At 34.3% G+C, this 16,388-nt stretch overlaps 1 protein-coding gene across 16 annotated transcripts in view; it reads left to right on the top strand.

Annotated features, from left to right (window-relative positions):
* Mycbp2 (MYC binding protein 2) overlaps positions 1 to 16,388 on the top strand; it is a 234,193-nt gene that overhangs the window by 155,573 nt on the left and 62,232 nt on the right. For 12 of the 16 annotated variants that reach the window (XM_031362810.1, XM_031362803.1, XM_031362816.1 and 9 more), the window contains 7 exons: positions 905 to 1,002; positions 1,670 to 1,786; positions 4,784 to 4,924; positions 10,144 to 10,218; positions 12,618 to 12,842; positions 13,679 to 13,811; positions 14,915 to 15,037. In XM_031362810.1, the coding sequence (XP_031218670.1) occupies positions 905 to 1,002; positions 1,670 to 1,786; positions 4,784 to 4,924; positions 10,144 to 10,218; positions 12,618 to 12,842; positions 13,679 to 13,811; positions 14,915 to 15,037 (912 nt within the window). The remainder of the gene's footprint in view (positions 1 to 904; positions 1,003 to 1,669; positions 1,787 to 4,783; positions 4,925 to 10,143; positions 10,219 to 12,617; positions 12,843 to 13,678; positions 13,812 to 14,914; positions 15,038 to 16,388) is intronic. The other 4 variants (XM_031362814.1, XM_031362807.1, XM_031362818.1 and 1 more) reach the window with 2 other exon arrangements.

Genomic DNA, 16,388 nt, shown 5'->3' with positions numbered 1-16,388 from the left:
CAACTCAATCTTTTTCCAAGCTGTCTTCAATCTGGGACCTTTCTTGGCCACAGACAAGGGCAGATAATAATAATAGCTAATGTTATTGACTATTTAATACATGGACATTGTTGGGCAGATATTTTATGTCATTTAATTCTGAAAGTGTGAGGTAGCTAGTGTTGGCATTCCTGTCTCATACATGAAAACGTTGCCACATGTAAGAGCAATGAGTGGTCCAGCATGAACACTGTATCTCTTACCTACTGTGTTCTCACACTGCCATCTGGGCCTCATACCATCATCCATGCCCTGCTGTCAGTCTCAAAGCTTCTACTGTGAGTGATGAATAGTGTTCTCACCTGTTTCTGTGCTATCCATAGCATGTGTTAGAAAGCCGTGCTTGATGATGATGATGATGATGATGATGATGTTTCTGAGTTTTTCATGATCATTCTATGTGCTCCTATTAAATAAAATGATTAATTAAATCACTTTAAACACTTTAGGAAATGCTATAAAGTGCTCTTTGGGAATCTCAAGACCTCATTTTAAAAAAAATTTTCCCACTTAATATTAACCACCTTTTTTTTAAAAAAAAAAAGCAAAATTCAGACATTGTCTTAGTTGTTTAAGGTAGTCTATGATGTGGGACTGGAGAGATGGCATTGCAATTACGGGTACCGAGTGCACTTCCAGAGCACTTGGTCTCCTTTCTGAGCACCTACATGTTGGCTTGCAACACCTGAAGTTCCAGTTCCAGGGGATGTAATGCTTTGGCCTGAATTGGTGACCAGACATACATGGTGGGGGAAAAAAAAAAAACATAAGTGTAAATAAAAAATAAAAAAGCCTATGATGTGGCTAGATTGCATAGTCCTTTCACTTTTGTGGTCAAATGTTAATTTCACTACTTTTCTTACAGATGCTGGCCTTGAAGTAAAAGTAAAAGATCCACCAAAAGGGATGATCCCACCAGGAACTCAGTTAGTCAAGCCAAAGGTTGACCCTCAGCCAAATAAGGTCAGTGTAGGGCAAATCAAAAGTGGAACTAGTCAGAGATTGAAATTTTTCATTCATGCCTCAAAGTAGCTCTCAAATATCTAATATTTTACTTGATTCATTGCAGTATTTTAATGTCCAGTATTCCTAAATCAGCCTGAAAAGCAGTTCATAAGAATTATTCCTCTCAAATTGTACAATTTTGCTATTTTGTCTTCTTTATATAGTTTTTATTGCTTATGACTATTCTGTACATTCTTATATTAAAGTTTTACTATTAACAGAAAGTCTACTGAAATTATATGTGAGAATTCAAAGTTAAAATATTCTGTATCATTAAAAGAAACATTAATATTCTTATATCTAAAAACTAGCTAAAGGAATTTGAGTAAACTATTAAAAACTAAATATAATTTATACTTTGTCCTTCTAAAAAGTCACCTGTTATATTTTTGTTATGTATCTTCAATACTTAAAGTGGGAAATCATAAATTTATTAATCATTGATATCAAATATTCTCCAGTACTCAGAAGTATACTTTTATCACTGTTTTAAGAAAACCAGCTACAGATGATTATGAGGAAATATCGAGATTATACTTCTTTTAACTGTATTAGTTTTCTCATTTTTCTGAGTATTAAAGAGCCTGTGCTTTCTCTGTCACTGTCAAATTTGTTCTTTTCTCAGATTCGAAAATTTGTAGCCAAGGACAGTGCTGGTCTCCGCATACGGAGCCACCCTTCCCTTCAGAGTGAGCAGATTGGAATAGTGAAAGTCAATGGAACTATCACTTTTATTGATGAGGTAATTAATAAGTATTTTTATTTAGACAGAAAATCTTTTGTAATATTTGCATAATAACAAGGAAACTGTTTTATTGTTATTGGGTTCTAAACAGTTTAGGAACTTTTTTATCTAACCTATTATCAGTTCTTTTGAGGTTTTTTTCCTACAAAGTATTTTAGTCATATTCATTCCCTTCAGCAATTCCTCCCAAATCCATCTCCCCTTCCCAGCCTACCCAACTTTGGTGTCTGCTTTCTGCTTCTTTATTATTATTTTAATTATTTCATGTGTGGGGTGTTTTGCCTGCATGTATGTCTGTGTACCATATGTGCACCTGTGGAGGTCAGAGAAGAGCATCAGGTTCCACTGGAACTGAAGTCACTGATGGTTCTGAGACCCCAGGTATCTGAAGTACTCTAGTTCCTTCTTAGACCACAACCTACCTTCTTCCTAGACCATTGTAAATTCCTGTTTATGCAAGTAATTCAGCTGTTGTTCTAAGTATTTGTGGGGGACCGCCATTTACCAGAGGAGCCCACCAATTTTCTTCTATTAAGTAATGTAGTCTGCCATACATGACTGTAATGAGACTTCTAAGTTTTTTTATTTTTAAAGATTTATTTATTTATTATATGTAAGTTCACTGTAGCTGTCTTCAGATACACCAGAAGAGGGCATCAGATCTTATTACGGATGGTTGTGAGCCACCATGTGGTTGCTGGGATTTGAACTCAGGTCCTTCAGAAGAGCAATCAGTGCTCTTAACCGCTGAGCCATCTCTCCAGCCATCTAAGTTTACTTTGTTGAACTTGCCCTGGGATTATTAACTTTTATCCAGTAAATTGCAATGCCTGTTTTCTCTCTTTCAACACTGGAGGCATTTCATCTGAATAAGTAACATTCTTTACAAAATTCCAAGCCGAGGGTCAGCTCAGCATTGACTAGGATGTTGGAACACTGGTGGAGGCCAGGAAACAACGTCCAATCTAACTTGGCTATTTGTCAAGTCGTTCCTTGGGGGCACCTCTATACCTATAATAGAATACTGAAAGAAAGCATGTAAAACTCTCCATCGACTATCGCAAGGACAATTCTGGACCACGTCCGTGTTAGGGGACGCCAAGGATCTCCAGGAGACCAGTTTCCTTGAAACTTTTTGCCTCAGGACTGCAGCCAAGCTTTTGGACTCATCATGCAGACCCACTGGAGTGGGTGTGGCATTCTGGAAAGTGTTTCACTACCAAAGGCTGTACCTTTAAAGACAACTGACTCTGCCTCTTCAAGAAACTACCAGTTGCCAATAGTTTCTTAGATGGAGTGTGGGACCATTTTCCATGCTTGGATTTTGTCTGGCTTGAACTCCTGAAAGTCTTGTTATTGCTTTCTCAACCACCATCAGTTCTTGTGTGTCAGCTGCACTGTTGTGGCCAGAAAACACTGGTCCTTGTCATCATCTACCACTGTGGCCCATACAATTCCTCCTTACCATATTCCTAAATGGTTCCTTAGCCTTGGGCAGAGGGAATGTGCTGTAGATGGCCCATTTCAGTCTGAGCAGTTTCTTCTCTGCATCTTGAACAGAAGTAACTGTTAATCATCATGTTCTGGAAAAAAAAAAAGCAGCTACTGAGGTTAGATAGATGTGCTGGTATCTATAGGTCAATAAACATCAATTTAATACTATGTCCATCTAGTATGGTAATAGTAGTGCACCCTCTCCTAGGTCCTATGACCTGTCTAGTCACAGGTTGCTGGTCTAGACAGTCGTGCTACAGCTGGGTAAGACTGGTGATTCCTTTTCTCCTCTGGGAGTGTGCATAGTACCTTCCAACCAGCTTTGACATCTCTGTGTTCTGTGAGGCACATGTGTGATCTCTTCAGCAATAAGGTCTTACTGTCAATTTCTGGATGGTCACCAAGAACATCAGCAGTAGCCTAATAATGTTTTGGGGTCTTTGGGTCACTTGTCAATAACTCCAAAAGAAATAACCCAGGTCTGACTGAGTTTTATAGGATTCCAATGAATAGTGTGTTTCCTAAAATTCTACTCACGATTTCTGACAACAGTAGCCTATAATAAAGTTTAGATAAACATAATTATCTATATAAACCTATTAGACAGAGATATCATTTAGAAAGATATGGCAGGGGCTAAAGAAGCTTTTGTGCATGATTGATAGTTTAATGTCAATTACCACCTATGCTTAGGCATATGCTGCAGAGAGTTTGAGAAATCTTTTGAAACAATTTTATATGTTCATTGAGGTTTACATATTTAATTTATCATCCTTTGCCAGTAAAAACTGGGAAAATTGCACTTTGAGCATGATAAAACCAGTTGAACATAGTAATCACAACCTATAGAAATATAACTTTTTAAAGATAGATAAATTTTACATGTTTAGAATTGTTTTGAAATATATTTCTTGAGTTGCTTTAACTTTGGAAAATCCAAGGAATATTTTCCTGCAGTGCAGCCAAGTAGCCTGAATCAAAGGCATGCTCTTTTCAGAAATGACTGATTTTGCTGTTAAATTGTTTGTCTTTTTTCCCCTTACATTTAGATTTTATTTTATATTCTGAAAACACATAAAGGAAATATAACCCCAAAGTAAAAAAGTTCTAACCCCAAAATGAAATTAAGCTATCTTTCTCTGTTCTCATGCAACAGCTTACATACTTATTAATCTTTTTTTTTTTTTCTTTTTTAATCAGAATGTGTCTGGTCTCGGAAGCTAAGCAGGGTTGGCTCTGGTTAGTACTTGGAAGGGAGATTCTTTGTCCTACATGTGATTTCCTTGTGCTTCCAATTCATGAGAGAAGTTGCTTTCACAGTGTCACCATGAAAATGATCATGTGGCTTTGATATGCCTTGCCTCAAGTTCTCACACACTTCCCTTCTCCTAAAACAGATGCAGGCTCTCCGCTTCCACCCTCCTTACCTGCTTTCCTCCTCCTCACCAGCTCCCTGGTGCTCACAGGAAGGCAAGCTTGTTTGCTTTCTTCTTCCCCTAGATCCACAATGATGATGGCGTGTGGTTGAGACTGAATGAGGAGACAATAAAGAAGTATGTTCCTAACATGAATGGTTACACTGAAGCCTGGTGCCTCTCTTTTAACCAGCATCTTGGCAAGAGCCTTCTGGTCCCTGTTGACGTAAGTGAAAAATGGTTTTAAAAAGCATCTGAGTTGCACTCTCTCCTCACTATAGATCTTTCTTTAATTAAGGCTTTTCAGTTCTGAGGTAATTCATACCTATGTCCCCTTTACTTCAGAAGTGCTTGAGTGCTTAAGGGCTTCAGTGTAATGGAAGTGGATTTAGCGGGGATGAGGCTCTTAATGTTGTCAGTAGTAGGAAGTAATAAATTAAAACTAAACATACTAATTCCTTTCAAAGAAGTGAGAAACTGAAATGCTTATACTTCTTTTTCTTATTTGCAATGCTATTTAAATGAATTTCACCCAATATTTAAGAAACTAGAGTTACTATGCGTACAGAAACAGGTGTAAATGTGGGTTTGTTATGTTGACAGTTTGCACTTATTTCTGTTTTATGTGTACCTCTGGATCCTTTTTTTGGTTTACAGTACTGTTGTGTTGATATAAGATGAGATTTTTAGACTTATATCTAGCAATAGATAGTAACTCAGACTGAGAGAATCATAAGCGTTCCTTGATATTGCAGTAGAGGTTGTCATTGTTTACTAGAGTACTGTCATTAAAGTATCACTTTAAATATAACTTTCCATCTTCACTAAGTGTTCCTATGACATTACTAATAAATAGCATTGGTATGAAATACTTGGAAATTGATAACTAGTTGTCAGAATGATAGAAAGCAGATAGGCACTGTGAAAATGAGGTTTCCCTCTTTTTTTTTTTTTTGTTAAGTTGCACATTTTAAGAGTGGAAAGGACTTAATTCTTTCTCTCATTCCAACTATTCATTGAATTTAGTTTCCTTTATTTACCTTCAGCTTATTTGTGTGCGTGCCTGTGTGTGTGTGTGTGTGTGTGTGAGAGAGAGAGAGAGAGAGAGACAGAGAGACAGAGAGACAGAGAGACAGAGATTGATTTTAGGTTTAAGCTCCTTAGTGGTAAGGACTAATTAAGGATGTTTACTCATAGTCTTGCAATATTGCTTGATATCTAAGTTGAGTGCTTTTGTCTGGTATAATTATTGTGCTTCATATAATTTCTCGCATGTATGTGTGCTACTTACCTTGTTTTTGTCATGTCGTTCTTATTGTGACACTGTCTTGTTAAATGTATTGTTCTCAGTTTTCCAAGATTTTAAGTGTTAGTGGAATTGATGCTAGAGCCCCACTTGGTGTGATTCCAAAGTGTATGTTTTTATGTTAATTCACCTTGGTATAATGAAGAGATAAGTGTAAGTATAGTTACAAAATGATAACTAATTGCATAGTTCATTAAGCTGCTTTATGATCAGCTGTTTTAATGGCTTAACTTAAGAGATAACATCTAAGACAGTTGTGAAGAAAAAGGAAATTAAATTGTATAATTCAAAGTATTAGAACTATTATTCACATCATTACTACTTAGGATAAACTCCCAATTTAAGTAAGTATGAATATTTGTAATACTAGTGATTAAACGTAAATGGTTATCATAACTCAGAAAGTAAATAAGTCAGCCGGGCAGTGGTGGTGCACGCCTTTAATCCCAGCACTTGGGAGGCAGAGGCAGGCAGATTTCTGAGTTTGAGGACAGCCTGGATTACAGAGTGAGTTCTAGGACAGCCAGGGCTACATAAAGAAATCCTGTCTTGATACCCCCCCCCAAAAAAAAGAGGGTAAATAAGTTAATTAAAGTTTTTAAAATGAAGTTCTGTGAGAAGATAGTTGAGCTAGTAAAGTCTTTCCTTGTGGGAGGTCCTGAATTCAACCTCCAGCACCTACATGAAATTCAGAGCAAACTGCTGAGTGCTCAAACCCTAGGTCTGGGGAGGCAGAGCGGGCATCTCCAGACCTGCTGCAAAGGTGAAAGACAGTGGTTCTGAGGATGTCACCTGAGGTTGCACATATAGACACATTGACAATACACAATATAAACATAAAAATTAATAAATTAACTTATTAATTTGAAAACTATAAAGCAACCTTCCTAATGCTGAAATACTTTAATACAGTTCCTCATGTTTTGGTGACCCCCAACCATAAATTATTTCATTGCCCCTTCATAAATGTAATTTTACAACTTTTATGAATCTGATATGTAGGAGGATATCTGACATGTGGCCCACAAAGGAATTTCGACCCAAAGTTTGAGAGCCACTGCTATAAAGTTAGTTACATAAAAGTTTTATACATCTTGGAAAATGTAAGTAAAGAGAGATGCATATGACATTAAAGAGCTATCATATGACATAGGAGACAGTGGGGGCTCACATCTTTAATCCCAGCACTCCGGAGTCAGAGGCAGGCAACTCTCTTAGAATTCAAGGCCAGCCTGGTCTATAGGGCAAGTTCCAGGACATCCAGTGCTACACAAAAAGAAACCCTACATCAAAAAATAAGAAATTTTAAAAAATTAAAAAACATTTTTAGATGAGTTTATTTTTATAATTGGAAATTTTCAAGACATAAAACTTACATACCCAGTTCTTCCTGTATTTTGTTAAAAAAAAAATGGCAAATATACATTGTAAGGAATATTGAGTAGAAAAGAGATATAATACCAAGGAAAGCTAATGAGCGTGTTCTGAATTCTTTTAGAGGCAACGATGGTGTCTGAACATATTCACGCACTACACAGATCACTCTCTATCTAGTCTAATTGTTGTTCACCTAAAGTATGCTGATATTCAAAAATTATGAGTACTAAAAATTTGGAGTAGATTTAAGGGAAGATTTGCTGTCTTGTGAGTCCCTCGTAGTATCACCTATTCATATACTGCAAATATTTCTTGCATTTTATAGACATTCTCTTGAAATGCTTAATAACATCTGGCAGTGCAGGTTTGACATCCTTCAGGTTTCCTTGTGTTAGTCTGTGAGTGGGTTTGTCGTTATGTGTGTAAGTAGCATATTTTTAATATTAATAATATTAACTCATTTAATAAAACAGGAATATGTTGTCCTTCAATTACTATAAGCAGTTAAACGGATACTGTAATATATGTACAGTATTGATTTTCTAATATTTCTTTCTGCTTTAGAATTAGCAGCCCTTCCTTAGTGCGGTGCTTTTCTAGTAGAGTGATCTTGTTTCATAAGCAATTGGTGATTTTTCACGGTAGTAATTAACTTGTGGAAAGTCTCCTGTGCCTTGAGAAACTTATCATAGATTTGAGCTTTATTGCTTGTTAATTTAGCTAGGTTTCTAGTATGCAATAATATTCTAATTCTTTAGAAAAATTATTTTTAAAATAGGATTTAAGACAGAAGGAATTTAAATTATTGTGTATTATCTTATGTTATACCATATTAATCTTAGAAGTTATATAATGTGAAAACTTAATTTGTCTTTTGTAATAATGAGAAATTGAGATTTTATATAAATTACTATTTTGATATTCATATGATTAGATGAAATATTCCTAAACCTTCAAAATTAAACTAATTTCTACTTGGTAAAAGTCTTAATACTTTAAATTTACAGTGCTTAAATTTTTATAGTTTGAGATTTTTCTGCAATTATAGGAACTACAGCACAATGTATAAATTTAGAATTTATATATAATTGGAATAAAAAAATTTTTTCACTGGAAATTTGTTGCCATAGTATTAGCTAAAATTTTTAATATCATTGTACATGTTACTGACTAAGCAAACACTTAATTTTGTACAATGAAATTAAATTGATACAAGCATAAAAATTCACCATATTCACACTCTCAATTTGCATTATTTCTAACAATTGCCTGTCATGTTGCTTTTAGTATTAAAGCCATATAACAAATGTGAAAAATACTTTTAAAATGTTGATATTTTATATCCACATGTCGGCATCACTGTTCTCAGGGAGAACGGCCACTGGCAAACACATTTTTATATACCTTGAACAACCAATGTGTACATCATTTTCCTTCAGAATGGCATTTTTAAATGCTTTGTGAAGATTTCATTTTACCAAAGTAGAGAGGACCTATTGGCCATGCGTTCCAAATTTAAGGGGATAATGGCTTTGGTTTCCATGTTGTTTCAAACTTATTTGCAGACACATTACTAGAAACTCATTTTTACATGTTTTACATTATATAATTACTATTTGTAAACATGTATAAGTGTGTCTATATATGTTTCTGTATCCACCCACACATACTTTAAGGAAATAAAGAGATAGAAAGAAGCAAATATCTTTTTATTGTCTAAAATAACGTTAAGTGATCAAGAATTTTAATCCTTCATGTTAAAGTCTTCAGTGATATATACTTCCGTTAATATTTGAGTCCTCATTTAAATAACGTGGTAACACAGTCTTTACATAAGCAGTACATTTATGATGGTATGGTTGAGTTTTAGATAAAATGAAGCATAGGTTGGTTGTGTGATGTGTCTGTGCAAAACATGTATTACATAAATTGTTATTAGAATGTTTGTGAAAAAAAGGACCATGTTATCATGAATTAATTGTTCTTTAACAAAATACTTTGGAATTCAATATGGAAATCCTGAATGATTATGATTTCCTAAACTTTGAGATGAACCACTTATTTGTTTTTTGATAAAAGATTAAACTTGTGTTTATGCTTTTCTTGAATTTTTTTACAAGTAGTTTTCGGAAACATTTTCTAAGATCTTTGTATTTCTTTTGTTTTCTTTTTCTTTTTTCATTTATATAGGGAGGAAATATTTTAATAATTTGTGTTCTATTTGGGTTAAGTTTTTAAAATTTTGATATTAAAATTGATGGTTTACATACATGCCATTATTATTTGTAAGAGTTCCATTTTCTATGTAGTCTCCATGGTTGACATCTTTATAAAACAATAGATTGTTTTCTGTCATAAAACAGATCTGGCTTGTACTAGAACAAATAATGTTCTCATTTAAGGGTTTTAAGGTTTCCTCCTTACACTGACTCTTAAGCCTGAACAGCAAAGTCTGCTCTTGATGTTAATAAATGGCATGACACACTACATCTACGGAGAGCTTTTGACAAAAAATTTGTTTTTCAGAACTTTGGTGTGTGGTTTACTCAGGGGCTTCAGTTTCACTTTAGCAAAATTGTATTCCTATTGGTGCTGGAGCTCAGGACATGTTACTGTGACCTCTGTGCTGGAGCTCAGGAAATGTTACTGTGACCTCGGTGCTGGAGCTCAGGCAATGTTACTGTGACCTCTGTGCCTTCTGCAGATGATACTCTGTTCCCTTTCCTTGTTGATATTTTTCTTTCTTAAACTTTGTTGCTCAGAATATCTTTAATGCTAGCCAAGGAGTCAGGGATTTGGACGTATTTTCATGGACTTCCAAAGCTTTTTTCCCCCAGGTGAGTTTAACTGTAAGGAACATGAGTGTTCAGAGGTGTCTCAGCATGTGCAACAGGAGTTACATTGTCTTTGAGGCTTTGCTTGGAATTAGTAAACTAAAAAGTTACCAGGGGGGAAATCTGTGCCACGTGCTGCCCTTGAGTTTCCCTGTCCTTCTCCTGCCCTGTGTCATGGCTTTAAATGAAGGAGCACTCCCTCGCTCAGCTGCAGGGCTTTTTCCAACAGTTTGCTCCAAGGTCCTTTGTTCAAAAGGACCTTCCATAGGTAGTGGTGGTGTGCTCTTAAAACCCTTCTGTTTAGCCTCAGCCTGTTCTTTTGAATTGTCCTTTTGAATATTTATTTTAAAGAAGCAGTTGGGAATTGAATGAGAAATAAACAAGTAAATATAAATATATATGATTAAAATTCACCAATTTTATAGTCTGGTGTCCAGTCTCGCATTTCTGTATTGAAAAAAAAAATGTACTTTTTAAGATTACTTAAGAATGACATGCACAGTTATTATTTTATGTCCACCAATTATTTTCATATGGTTTAATACAAAAGAACTTTTACCTTTTAGAAAAAATGCATTGTTTTCTAGTTATTTTATATAGCTTCATTAATGATTAGATAAAATATTTCCTGTCTAAGGCTTTCTTATATGGTCTTTGGTGACAGGTTATAAGGATCATCAGCTTTGCCATGACTTACTCCCCTTTGTTACCCTTGAAATTGCAGTCACTCTGAAATTTAATTAATGACACAAGAAGATCATTGAGTAACACTCAAGTATTTCTTATGCTCAGGTTGTGCATTTTGCTGTTATTTTTATTGTCAACATGAAACTTTAAAAAGCATAAAAGTTTCCTCCTCTGACATAATATATGTACTGAAGTTTACCATTGAGAAGTAGGAATTTTTAAATGTTTATTCAAAAATCTTGTGTTTATACTAGCACTATTCAAAGTTTATATCCTATTATACTTTTACATTTATTTTTATTGTTCTCTTTACATTTATACAAGTGTATATACAGATTTTTACAAATATATATACATGATCATATGAATGCCTAATTTAATTTAGTTTACTTACAAATCTAGTATATTTTGAGTCACTAATGTTCTCATTTCCAATAAGTTGTCAATATGTAAGTACAATGATATATGCAGTATAATTATAAAAATGTAAATAAATTATTGCCATAATATATATTTGTTTCAGGAAAAAATTATGATCTTTCATTACCAGCAGGTGATTTACAAAGTATCTTGTGAGGAGTCTAGATTATAGGTACATACCATAATCCTCCCATTTAGGAGGCTGAAAAAGGCGGGTTGTTAGATACTAGCCAGTCAGCACTACATAGCAAGACTTAGTCTCAGAACAAGAGTTAAAAGGCTAATGATTTTAATTATATTACCGAGGTACATGTGAGTTCTTGAATCTACATATATTTTTGCTCCAATCTTTATCTTTGATAGCTTATTGTATACTTGAATATACATCTGCTAATATAAAGATATTTGAAGAAATAAAAATCTGCTATAAAGTTTATCATGTGCAATGCTAGTATTATTATTTATATAACTTTATTCTTATTTTTCCTAATTTTATGTGTCTCATTAAAATTATTTTCTAACTCTATGTAAATACAATTCATAGAGTTCATAATACGATATTTAAAGGTAGGCTTGTTTATTTTAAAGAAGTGTAGTTGTAATTTCAGTACTTGCCTAAGTTGAGTCATCAACACCACAAGAGAACAAGTAATATGGGAATAGAAAAACCCCAGTGTATGCACATTGCTACATCACCCTGCTTGTTCCATAGGAAATAGCACAGTATTGACGTTCAACAGGAAAAACAGAGCAAGATCTTTTCATTTAGAAATAATACATTTTAATATAGAAATTGGAATATACTTTATTTCCTTTAAAAATGTAACTTTAGTGCCTATTTCTCCTCTCTACTAAAAATATGCCTTTATTTTTCTGCCATTAGCATTGATATGTCACAGAATAATGCTGGCCTAGCAAATCCAGAAAGATATTTTCATTTGTACTGTAGTTTGCTAAAATCTTGTAAGCATTATTTCATATACTATAGTACTGCATTTCTCAAATTTGGAGGTATGAAAAACAAAAATTCAGTTAATTTCCTGTTCTTGGTTTTTTTTCCCTTCTAAAATTTATTTTAAATATCAATGTTTAAAATTGAATGGTTTCTTTAGTAGTATTAGCTACTATTTAATACCATTAAGTATTACTACTATTTAATACTTTAGTAGTATTAGCTACCATTTTAATTATATATTCTTAATTGGAAATCTTATAGACTTGCTTCAAAAACTCTTATTAAGATTATGAAAGTAATAATAGACTATTTTATTTTATTTTCCTGTTCAATTTTTCAGGAACCTAAAACTAATGCTGATGACTTTTTCAAAGACATGAGCTCCTGCTGCCCACAGGAAGCAACAATGCAAGAGCGAGACCACCCGTTCTTGAGAGGCGGGCCAGGCATGTACAAGGTAGTGAAGACGGGGCCTTCAGGTCACAACATCAGAAGCTGCCCTAACCTTAGAGGTATCCCAATTGGAATGTTAGTTCTGGGAAACAAAGTCAAAGCAGTGGGAGAGGTATGGATTCTTGTGGTTTCATGACTTTATGATACTCATTTTTATTGTAATCAAGCATCAATTTCTTCCAGATTGTCATTCCCATCTCAGGTTCTTAAATGTTCATGTTGTTGACTTTTACTTGGTTTGGAAACACTAACATAATTTTCTGTGCTTTAAAAAAATTATTCTCATAAGTATCTTGTAAAAACAGTATTTGCATTGTTCATACTAACATTTAAGTTGTATTGTTTATATAAATGCTCTGCATTTGGATATAGCTTTTCATTATTCTAAGTGTATATTATGGGTTGTCAGCACTTAAAACATTTTCTGTGAGTTGGTATGGAGATCAGTCATTACCTTCAAAAGTTTCCGATTCTTTGTTCCCATTCACAGGTCTCACTGAAGTCCTGAGCAAATAAACATTCTTTAGACCACTGTGGCCTTTGCCTCCGCAGATAAGCTGGAAGATGTAGTGTGTCATGCTATTTCTCAGGGTCAGGACCATTTCAAATTACACTGTAGGCACCTAGGAAGACTGCCTGTACTTACTTCCTTAGGACATTTTAGGTCTAAAAATAAGCCTTGGGTTTGGGCATACTTGAAATTATGCAGAGATGACCTTTGTGCTTTAAAGATATTATTTTAATTAAAGGCTTACATAAACATATTTCACAGATGTTTTAAATTCTGTCTTACCTCAGGCTGTGGTCTTAATTTCAGAAACTAATTTTACAGTAGGAATGTGTTGAAATCATTACATTGTTCAGAAACACTTAAGCTTTGTATTGGTTTTCAACCTGGATGCCCTGAAAGAGTTAAGCCAATCAATCATGCTTTTTGTTATGTACCAGGTAACCAATTCTGAAGGTACATGGGTGCAGCTGGATAAGAACAGCATGGTAGAATTCTGTGAGAGTGATGAAGGAGAGGCATGGTCCTTAGCTAGAGACAGAGGCGGAAACCAGTACCTACGGCATGAAGATGGCAAGTTGGCTTAAATTTGTGATTTGTTTTCATTAAACTTTAGTATACATATGTCTTATATTTATTGCATTAGCTTTTCCTTAAGGAGATTTTCAAATGTTAATTTTTAAGTAAAAGAAAATTTAAAAGTTTAAACATCTTACAGCTAATAAAATTGTAAAATACTTGAGTACTAAATAAATGTCCATAAAGGGGAAAAATCACAAGACTACTGAGAGCATAGTTATGTATCTTTATTTAAAAAATAAGAACAACTTGCTTTTGTATTACTAGCATTAGTTTGTATGCCTCACTCTTCACTGCAAGTCTGGGCCTGAAGTTTTACTCCTACCATGAGCTAGAAGTTCAGTTTTCAAACTGATTTCAGTGTAGTGTGAGGAAATCTCATTTAGCTCAGTTTTCTGTCAAGAAAGGAATGTGGAATACATGCATAACATCTTTGTGTGCCTTTTTTGTTGTTGTTGGAGTTAGCTTTCAGTGTTATTTTTTCAACATTGCTATCACCAAGATTTCTGTCTTGACCCCTTTTGTTTTTGCTGATGGTGACAAAACTTTTATTTCTCAGTGTCTTTAAATCAAGATGTTGAGTCTCATGGATAGGCTATCTTTATATGCCAGTCTGTAAACAGTTGTGATGCTTACTAGCTAGCTCATTATAGGCTTATGTAAATGCAAGCTAGTTTAAAACATCATACATAGGATACCAAAATAGAATTTCCAAGAATATATATCTATTCGTATATTCATATAATATAGTCTTTATTCTTAATTTAGTATCCAATTTATTTTTATAATGCCCATGTGTAAACTGTTTGCAATAAGATTTACTTATCCAGAAATATACTCAGTAATAAGAGGGGGCCACTTAAAAGCATATATCCAGTTTTTGTATTTTCCCTGTTTACTTGATTAAGCAAAGCAGAGATTTATAATATGCCTTGACCTGTTAAGCTGGTCTTACTGAGGGCCAGACCTAGCTCAGATCTCTTCCTGGGAGATGACTTTAAATCAACCCATTACACACTCTTTCTTAGGATTTTCTCTGATGTATGAGTAGGGAACAGGGACAAAATTTAACTTTATAGCTGTGACTTTTATTGTAGAACAAGTTCTTCTGGATCAGAATTCTCAGCCTCCTCCTCCAAGCCCTTTCTCAGTGCAAGCTTTCAATAAAGGGGCAAGCTGCAGTGCCCAAGGATTTGATTATGGCCTTGGAAATAACAAAGGTAGGCTCTGAATGTGAGTCTCTCCCTGCTGAGACTTCGGAAAAGTTTTGTTACTTTTGACTCATTTTTCCCTTCACACATATTATCATTAAAATGTGTTCATAGTAAACTAAGACTCAAAGTGCTTAACAGGTATTCTTTTTCACAGTATTGTATGATATCAATTTCTGCCTAAGTTTCCTGGATGTCTAACTCATTGATTCTGTTTTAAAGGCACTCATTCTGAACTGTATTCTAAAGACCTAAATCACTGCATCTAGTAAATAATTTGTTAGCATGACCTGTTATTAGGAGAGTAATGCAAATGAGCAACAAAGAATTTTCTGTAACAGTCCATTAAAATTACTCTTAGGAACGTTGTATATGAGCTTTTTGAGTTATATATGGTTTTAAATCTGTTAGATTACAGTTATATGAAATAATGCATTTAAATATAGTATAACTATTGAAGTAGAAATCTGTAAAACTGAAACTACTACAGTATTTTAATATAAAATCTGTACAGGTATTTATGCATTAATGAACAGGTCAACATCATGGAGAGTCTAAAGAATTCTGCGATAATTTGCTCCTGAAATTTATTCAAAATGCCTTTATAATTAAATTCAGATATATTCTTTCTAATGCATCTAGCTTTGATTCCTTGAAAATTTGCAATATTATGAGAAGGCAGCCAGCCACTGAGGAATAGGGCAGGAAGGTTGACAAGGAAGTAGTTTGACTTTTAAAGTTTATTTAAGCCAGATATTGTGTCTTAGTCTAGTAAGTTCAGCACCAGAGGGAGACAGAAGGTCAGCCTCAGCTATGTAGTTGACTTGAGGTCAGGCTAGGTTACATACATATCAAGACCCTATCTCTAAAACAAACAAACACCGGTTTTAAAAATTGTATTTATCTGACTTGTAGTTATTTAAAAATCAATAATGAAAAAAAATTGCGTTGATGTATGATAAAATCACATTTATAATTAGCTTCATTAATGTGCACAGGCTTTCCTTTCCTGCCTTGGCTGAGTTGCTTTCACAGGCTTGTACAACTTCCATTCGCTCTGATCTCTGTTAACTTACAGAGAAGGTGCTGGCTGGCTTCTCTTAATGTTTCTTTTTCTCTATTGTTGTCAACTCTTAAATGAGAACTTCACAGTTTACTTACTGTCACTGATGCTAAGGAGCTGAGTGTCTATGTCCGTGTTTATTTTAATGTGTGCTTTCCCTGTGAGCCTGCCACTGTCACCCTGCTGACTGCCCTCATGATAAGTCAGTCTAAAACGGAATTCTATCAAGCAATGTAAAAATAAAATCACTTTTTAAGAAATATAAGTGTTGCTGTAAAGCATTTATTGAATGGAAAT

The sequence above is a fragment of the Mastomys coucha genome, unplaced genomic scaffold, assembly GCF_008632895.1.
Source record: "Mastomys coucha isolate ucsf_1 unplaced genomic scaffold, UCSF_Mcou_1 pScaffold9, whole genome shotgun sequence".
NCBI classification, from domain to species: Eukaryota; Metazoa; Chordata; class Mammalia; order Rodentia; family Muridae; genus Mastomys; species Mastomys coucha.
This window is presented reverse-complemented; position numbering and strand designations above follow the sequence as displayed.